Source organism: Columba livia, chromosome 6 (assembly GCF_036013475.1).
Source record: "Columba livia isolate bColLiv1 breed racing homer chromosome 6, bColLiv1.pat.W.v2, whole genome shotgun sequence".
Lineage (NCBI taxonomy): Eukaryota > Metazoa > Chordata > Aves > Columbiformes > Columbidae > Columba > Columba livia.
In genome coordinates this window covers 14,967,737-14,976,391 of record NC_088607.1, presented here as the reverse complement: position 1 = coordinate 14,976,391, position 8,655 = coordinate 14,967,737, and the positions used below count along the sequence as shown (strand labels likewise).

The window sequence follows — 8,655 nt, the reverse complement described above, 5'->3', positions numbered from 1 at the left end:
GAGGGGGAAATTCTGTTTAGGTGCTGAGCGGTGCTGAGCTATTCAGCCCCAAGTGGAGGGGTTGCGCTAGGCTCTGTGGGGGGCAAAGCTGAAGATGCTCATGGGAGGCAATAAGAGACTCTGAAGGTCCCCTGTGGACCTGGGGTGACAGAAATGTTTTATTTGGGTAGGGGACTGGTGCAGTGAGAAAACTGCTGTGGAAATAAACTACAGCTGGTCTGACCCTCTCTTGCCATACCAGGCATCTGCTGCTTCCAGGACCAGGCCTGTGCCCTCAGTTGATCCAGCCAGCCAGGGAAACCCTGGGTGTGCCCATGGGCTGGGACAGGGACACACCCTGGTGCCTTTTTCCACCCGTGCTTGCATCCTGGGATGCTGCCTGGTCCTGAGGACAGAGCTGTGTACTGTGTGCCCCCTGTTTTGCTGGTACAGCCATGGCAGGATGTGCATCCCCCTGCCAGCACTTGCATAGCCCAGCCAGCTGGCCAGGACCTGCTCTCCTCGGTGTGAGCCTAGAGCCACTTCCTGACCCCAATGGGTACATCTTGGGGTGGTCATCATGTACCTGTGTGTGCTGGGACCATGGGTGACCAGTTCCTGTCCCTGTACCCATGCCCCTCTGCTGGGGGCAGGTTGCCCTCCCTATGGCCTGGCCCTGCCAGGGATCTCCAGGCTGCTGCTCTGGGCCACAATGGTGCTGGGGAGGGACATGTCATGCCAGGAGCAGCAGGGCCAATGTGTCAGTGTCACGCCTTGGAGCAGGGCTGGGATTTGCACCGCCTTCGCCAGGACCCAGCCTGCCTAGAAAAACCCTCCCAGGCTCTATCATCTCCCCTGTCCCCTAGGTATCCCCAGCCTGTGCCCATGCCTGTGTCCAGTGGATGGTGGGGGCACCCTGGACACCTCCTGGTGTAGCACTGGGAGCTGGGACATAGGAGCAGTATCTACCCTGTGAACCATACCAGGCTGCTGTGTCACCTCCCTGCCCATGGAAACCTGAACCCTGTAATGGAGAGTTGCTTGGCTCCAGAAAAGCCTCCCCACAGGCATTTCCCATCACTTTGCAGCTCCATGGGTCCTTCAAGGCTCCACACCAGCCCACAACATGGCAATAGGGGAAGAGGTACCAGGGTAAGCATGGGCCTGGCTGAGCGGTGTGACGAGCTCCAGAGGGTGGGTGTGCCTGCCTGCAGGCAGTGCCGGTTCTGTTGCTTCTAGTTGGCTCCATTGGGCACCAGCCAACCAGCCCAGTGTGGAGGGGCCAGAGGACGAGTTAGCTGAGTCCAACCCCAGATGTGTGGGACAGAGCTGCAGGTAATGAAGTAGAGTGGGAAGGGGACCTTGGGTTGCTCCCTTCCCCACCACCTGCAAGGATGTCCTGCAGGTCCTTGTCCTGGTGTCCTGGGCTTTGCAGCTGGGTACTCTGGGGCTGGGTCTGTAGCGGGTGTCTGCCAGCACTGGGCCTCCAGGCTGGTTGTGTGTGGTGCTGAGTGGCCTCAAGGGCTCAGACCCATACTGTCCCTGCAGCCCTACTGGGTGTGCTTGGGGCATGGATGGGAGCAGAGGGCTTAGGCTGACAGTGGGGCACTGGCTACCACTGCTCACTCTTCTTGGTGTCCTCCCAAGCTCTGGGAAAATCCAAAGTGGGGTGAAACCCAGAGCTGTGCAGCTCTGTTACCTACTAAGGATCTGAGCTCAGGATTGGGAGCAGGATGTGGAGCTTGCACAGCCTCGTCCTCTCTGCAGCATCCCCTCCTCCCAAGCCCCTGCACTGACTGGTCTATGTGGCACATGGGTCACTGGAATGCTGTCCCCACTCCAGCTGCTGTTCTCCCCCATTGTCCCCTTTTGGGGGCCAATGAGCCCCTCTGCCCTCCCTGCATAGGTGAAGGAGGTCCCACAAGAGTTCACCACAGAGTGCACTGGGTACCCAGCCAGGCAGGTCCTGGGTGGGGTGCCCTCCCAGCTGGGTGCCCTGGGGAGCTGGCCAAGGACGGGTCGCTGATGGGGAAAAAGAGGAATGATTCAATCAATTAACCAGATTAAAACTGTGACTTCACCTCCCAAAAATAGCATTTCACCAATATTTTAATGTGCTTATTAATAATCTGCTCTCGCTCTGATTAGCAGCGAGGTAATAAGGGATCAGCTGTAACCTAAATTTAACTCTCCCTAATGGATGATGGCCCTGAGAACAAAAAAAAAAAAAAAAAAAAAAAAAAGGAGGCTCCTATCCATCAGGCTGGTCTCCTTGGCACCCAAGGGACCTGGGCAACTGCTGCCCAGCTGTGCCCAGGGGCCATTGCCTCTGTTGTGGCCCACTTTGTCCCCTGGCACATTTTGGGGGGTAGGGCCCTAGCACCCGGCAGCACTTGGCTAGGAGTACCCTAGGGGTAGCCACAGGGATGGCTCCCAAGCAGGGAAGAACGTGGTCAAGGTGTGTGGTCCCCTTCCGAAAAGACAGGTCGCTTGGCAATGGGAGACTGCCCCACTCCCTTACTGTCTGCTCCTGTCCTGCAGCAAGACAGCCCCCTGTGCCCAGCTACTGGCAGTGCTGGGAGGATGGAGACAGTAACTGGCTACCTGATGGTTCTGGGTGTTGCCCTGTTTGTGCCCACGGTGTGCTGTGCACATGGAGATGCTTTTTGGGCAAGAAACCCTGCTCCTGGGCGCTTCTATTTATACATGGTGGGTGGCTGGCAGGGTGGTTAATTTTAGCCGCATGGTAGAGATGTGCTACCAGCAGCAAGAGCCAGGGCAGGGGATGCTTCACAGCTGTCATTGTCACAGCCCAAAGGAGGACAGGCAGCATAGACTCAATGCCAGCCTGGGCTGCCTATCCTGGCACAGCTGTGCCTGGGGCAGCATTACAGGGCCTGCCTCTCTCCCCAGCACTGAGCCATGGGCACATGCTGGGGCCACTCTGCTACTCTGTTCTGTGTCCCCTGTAGATGACTGAAGCAGCTGGTCTTGAGGGAGAGAGAAGGAAGTTGGGGATGGACCCGGACACCTGGGTTCTGTGCCCTGAAAGTGGCATGCCTGGGGCAACATTGTGCTCCTCACCCCACACTTGGGTGTCCATGTCCCCTGGCTGTAGCTGCAGGGGTGGGGATGGGATGTCTTGTATGCAAAGAGCTGTGGGGGTGGAACACTTGGGTCCAGCATCTTCCCCAGTCATGTGTCCTGTGGGGCAGCTGGTGGGGCTGAGCGTGGTCCAGAGACTGGAGGTGTCTCAGGCATGGGTGCAGCTAATCCCGTGGAGTTTGGGGTCTGGGAGTGAGTGTACCCAAATGCACAGTGACACTGCCCAAGTGCACCTGGCATCACGGAGCAGGAACAAGGCTGGTTGGCTCTGACTCCGAGCTGAGAAAAGCAGATGCTCATCCCAGGCATTGCTGGGAAGGTGCTGCTGGGGTGCAGGGATGCAGGTGCTGGGGTGCAGGATGCCCCTCTGCCTCTCTGGAGCACTTCGGTGTCCTCCTCTGTCATTTTATTTGTTCCTCCTGGCCCTGGTCTTGCTCTGCAGTGTGTGAGAGAGGCTGGTGGCAGCCACAGCTGAGCCATGGCAGTGCCCGGAGCTGCTCCAGGGGCAGCCGGCTCTGCCGTGCTGCTGGTGTCTGGGTACCTCTGCCCCTCGCTGCAGGATGGAGATGCAGACAGGCTCCCTGGTGCTTCCTGCTCTGTGAGGGGTGCCTGGTGCCAATGCTGGTGTCTCAATCTGTATTTTGGGGCAGGGGATGGGATGGCAGCACCCTTCAGCCAGACCCAGGTCTCTGGGCCAGCTGCGATGCAGATACACCTTCCTTCAGGTCCCAGTATCTGGAGCAAAGATGGGCACAGGCATCTCAGTGGAGATCCTGGCATTCACCAGTCCCAGGCTGTGGCATAATTCCCTGGGGAGCCCCATTTCCAGGACTCGCAGCTCCTCCTGCAGGCTGGCAGCAAGGGGCTCAGCCCTGAGGGTTCTGGGGTCATCAGTGAACTCAGAGCAGCTGTTGGGCTACAGCAATGCCTTGCTGGCCCTGCGTCATGGAGACACAGCCACATGTGTAATGAGCCCCATCTGTTCTCTGACCCATGCTCCCTTCTCCTGGCTGATGGTGGCACTTTCCCCCGGGCTGGGAGGGTTATTTTTAACTGTTTGCCATGTGCTGCCTGAGCACAATTAAGGTAATTGGTTTGGGAGCCTGGCTCTCACACGCTGCTCCCAATTACCTGCCTGCCTGCCCGTGCAGCCCCCCGCCTCCCTGCCTGGGGTGGCCAGCTCCTCCGGCAGAAGGGCTGCTGGGACAGGGCTGCCCCAGATTGCACAGCAGGGCTGGGTAGGGGGCACAAGCAGGCACAGGGGATGGAGCCATGGAGAGGACATCCCTGCACAACGACAGCCTGCTCTATGCCTCCCTGATAGCCATCCTCCTCCTCATCTCCTATTGGTTCACCACCCGCTGCTTCAAAATCATCAGCGGCATTGAAGGTATGGAGTTGGGGACATGGGGGGACAAGGTGATGCTGATTCATCCTATCCCCTTCCACATGCCAGGTCACAAGGCAAGCCAGGCATTTGTTGTGGAAGGAGGGTATTGGGGATGCCCCTCTGCCTCTCTGGAGCACTTCGGTGTCCTCCTCTGTCATTTTATTTGTTCCTCCTGGCCCTGGTCTTGCTCTGCAGTGTGTGAGAGAGGCTGGTGGCAGCCACAGCTGAGCCATGGCAGTGCCCGGAGCTGCTCCAGGGGCAGCCGGCTCTGCCGTGCTGCTGGTGTCTGGGTACCTCTGCCCCTCGCTGCAGGATGGAGATGCAGACAGGCTCCCTGGTGCTTCCTGCTCTGTGAGGGGTGCCTGGTGCCAATGCTGGTGTCTCAATCTGTATTTTGGGGCTATCAGTCCCTTTGGGCATGACCTATATCTTTGCTTCTCAGCTGGTGTGTTGAGGAGCTCTGGGATGTGCCTGGGTCCCTGTTTCCCTGGTAAAGAGTCTCTCCAAGCCCCACTGCAGTGGAATGTGTGTGCCAGGGGCTTTGCAAGGTGAGACCCACAAGTCAAGGAGCAAGGCAGAAGGGGTGGCACCAGTGCTACATGTCTGGGGATGTGCAGGGCCTCTACTGTCTGGGGCGTGCATTTCTCCCTCCGTGTGACCTCTCTGTCGGGGCTCAGCCAGAGCCTCATGGCTCTTCCCATGGCATGGCCAAATGCTGACTGGCTGGAGGGGCAAGCAGCCACCCCTGGGAGCCACGGCCCTTGGTGGGGTGGGAGGCAAAGCCCTGTCCTACTTCTGGTGGGGTGCATATACTTTGGATGGCTGTTTGAGGACCCCTTGCAGGCGACTGCACATCTAACTCCATGGACAAAGCCCCACATGTGGTCCCACATGTCTCCTCCATCCTGGGGGCAGCTCCAGGTGGAGGAGCATCCCTAGGGAACAGAATGAGCTGAGGGGGTGCACCCCCAGCCCATCTGGAGCTGCCCTCAGTGGGAGAGGCTGTGCCCTGGGCAAGCAACCCTGGTGAGTTTGGGAGTGCTGGGAGCTGGGCTCTGACACAGTGTGTGGCACTTGGATGTGGGACTGGCAGCAGGTGCCTGTGCTGGTCCTGGTGGGATCCTCTGTCATGCTGGCAGTGAACAGTGGAGAGCTTTTATTAACGGCTTCAGTGTGGAAGTGAATAACCCTGACATGGTGGCTGGCAGGTGATTTATTGCTGCTTGGCTGGCTGGCACGGGACAGACACAAGGGGAGGCGGGGATGCTGTCACTCCATGGCTGACCTGCCACTGCCCTTCATCCCCAGCATCCCACAATGCCGGTGGAGGTGCATGGGGGGCTGAGGACAGTCTGCTCACATGGGCTGAGCAGGTTTGCTTTGCAGAGGAGCTGCCCCAAAACTGTATTTGTTGGGACAAGCCCTGGATCAGGCTGGAAGGGCTCCTCTATGGCTGTTTCTGGCCAAAATTAGGTTGCATAATTATCCCTCTGTTGTGTGGGACAGGCGTCAGCCCTGGGAGCAGTTGGAGGCTCAGAGAGAGGACAGATTGCAACCAAGGCTCAGCAAGAAAAATGGCTTTAAAAACGCAGGTGTCAGGGAGAAACTTCCTCCGCGAGTGTAATAAGTCTGTGCCACCCTGTCCCAAAACAGACTAGGTCAGGGCAGGGGCGAAGCCGGGAACCAGCCAGGTGGCATCCAGGCTTAGTGCCTGGAAACATGCTTCTTTCCAAGAAAAGGAAATGCCAGGTCTGAAAACTTCCAGCTTGAGGGATGTTTCCCCAGGGAGGACTTTCTTCTCTCTTACCAGTCTGCTTCTGATGCATCGCTGGCATCTTCTGCTGGCATCAGAGCTTTGGGAACACACCCCAGGCAGGCAGGAGATGCCAAGCCTGGTGGCACAGAGCCGCTAGATGGCCTGGCCATCCCATGACCTGGGACTGAACCACCAGCCCTCTCCATCCCCTGCCAGGTGACAAATCTGCAACCTCCTGGGCTGAGAATGGGGGCCTGGGTGGGGGTTCAGGGTCTGGGGGTGTTGGTTTGGGGCAGCCCTTCTGGGAGCTCTTGCCAGCATCAGCCAGCGCCTCAGCCATCCCCTTCCCCCTGGCGGGTGTTCCTGGGTGACATTTCTTCCCCTGGTGCAACATTTTCTCCTGGCACAATGACAACGGAGAGGAAGAGGGGCTTTTCTGCCTCCATCCCATCTGCAGGGCCCTTTGTGGGTGTAGGAGAACCCTAGAGCTGGGCAGGGGATCTGCCCCTTAGCCTGGGCATGGCCACCCCACCTGCTCCTCGGGCAGCTGGCCTTGCTTCTGAGGGCACAAAGTGGGATGGGGAGCAGCAGTGGCATGGGGGCAGCCCTGCTCCCTGCCTGCAGTGCTGGAGTTAGGAGTGGTTTTGCATCATGCCTCATGTGGGACTCACCCACCTGGGGATGGGCAGTGCCAGCAGCATCCTTGAGGGAAGCTGTGCACCCCAAGAGGTGCTGAGCCCTGGTGATGGGGCAGGGACTGGCAGGTACCTGGCCCCCTGGTGGTCCCTGTGGCTTGTGACTGAGCAGTCAGGCAAGGGCTGGGATGCTATTAAAAAAAAGTGTAGGAGCTAAATATAGCTGTGCGTATGTGCGCTCCAGGCACATAGACGCCTGGGTTTGCCCTCTGCCTCCAGTTACTGCTCGACCTTGGCTGTGTCCCTTGGTCCTGCTGGGTCCCCAGTCCCTGTGTCCCCTCCTCTCCTGCCTGTTGCTGTGCTGCCTGTGGGTCTGGCAGCGTCTCAGGCGTCCTACATCACAGCCCCCTTTCCATGCCTCTTCCCCTAGCCCTGCTCCCTGTCTCCCCTTGACTCTCCCAGTGAGATGGCTGGACCCATCTGCCTGCTTGAAAATGGGGCAGCTGGACCTGTTGCGCCAGACCCACCCCAGAACACAGTTGCGGAGACCTTGGGTTGCTCAGCCATGGTGGTGCCCATGGGGCCGGCAGTTGTGTGGGGTAGAGAGGACAAGTCTGAGTCATTGTCATCCTGGATGTTTACCCAGTGCCCAGCGTCCTGTCCCTCCCCATGTCCGCCCCTGGGAACTGAGTGCCTTTTAATATCTGTGGCCCGTTTCCTTAGCAACTGCATTAAGCAAATCGATGGAGGTGGTGTCATTGGAATGGGAGGGCATGCCTCCTTCCGCCCCGGCCCCCCCATCACTGTCACCCCCCACACCTCCCCCCGCTTGGCCTCTCTCTGCTCTCACTCACAGGCACGGCCCTGCTCTGCCTGGGCTCTCGGCTGTGGCTCCTTGCGCCACCTGCCACAGCCCCGTGCTGACCCCTTGCTCACCCACAGCTGATGGCGGGTGCTTCTGAGTAGGGGGGTAATAGCTGAGAGTGGCAGGGGTCTCTAGGGATGTGTGGTCCAGAAGCCGTGGTGCTAGGGTGAGGGGGTTCCATTACAGAGGTGGGGAGGGGGTGGGACGGTGTAGGGCCATGAAACACCCCCACCATGAACCTCGAAGGCCTTGAGATGATCGCAGTGCTGGTGGTCTTGGTCCTCTTCGTCAAGGTGCTGGAGCAATTTGGCCTCTTCGAGCCCGTGTCCTTGGAAGGTAACGGGTGTGGGTGGTGCTGGCTCCTCTGGGAGCATGGGGGGCAGCTGGTGGGTGTCCAGAGCTGCCCTCAAAGATTATCTGAGGGTGCTGCATCCACGGGAGTGTCCTGGGGTATGGTGTTCATCTGCTGCTCATAGGGACAAGCAGGGAGATTCTGGTGTGAGGTGTGGGATGTCCTGCCTGCTCCGTGCAAGGTCGCAGTGGCTGGGGCTATGGGGAGGGGACAGGACTGGCAGGGTGTCTGCTGCACGGTGGCAACTTTGGTGTGTGCTGGGGTGCCATGGACCGGGACTGTGTGTGGATGTGCAAGTGGGCATGGGGGTGTTTTCCAGCACCTCGATAGGAGCAAGGTGTCCCCAGGGTCTGTGGTCACCTCCTCCTGAATAGCACAAATGTGAGCTGTCAGACTCAGCACCAGCAGTCAGGACTGTGCAGGATGGGTCCCTGCTGCACTCCTGCTCTCCCCAGAGCACCCCTCTGGCCCCGCAAACCTGCTTGGAGGACAGGAAAGCATGGTGGGTGGAAGTTTTCACTGCTGCTTAACTGCTTGCTTTGTCCCTGTGCTCCAGTGGCAGTGCTCCTAGAT

General features: G+C 58.9%; 1 protein-coding gene across 5 annotated transcripts in view; it reads left to right on the top strand.

Annotated features, from left to right (window-relative positions):
* The window catches only part of KCNIP2 (potassium voltage-gated channel interacting protein 2), a 46,981-nt gene that overhangs the window by 21,684 nt on the left and 16,642 nt on the right, over positions 1 to 8,655 (top strand). The window contains exon 1 of one of the 5 annotated variants that reach the window (XM_065067205.1): positions 17 to 4,474. The exons of 3 other annotated variants lie outside the window; for them this stretch is intronic. In XM_065067205.1, the coding sequence (XP_064923277.1) occupies positions 4,357 to 4,474 (118 nt within the window). In that variant the 5' untranslated portion in view covers positions 17 to 4,356. Of the gene's footprint in view, positions 1 to 16; positions 4,475 to 4,495; positions 8,067 to 8,655 lie in introns of those variants that run through there. One more of the 5 variants, XM_021293856.2, reaches the window with a different exon arrangement.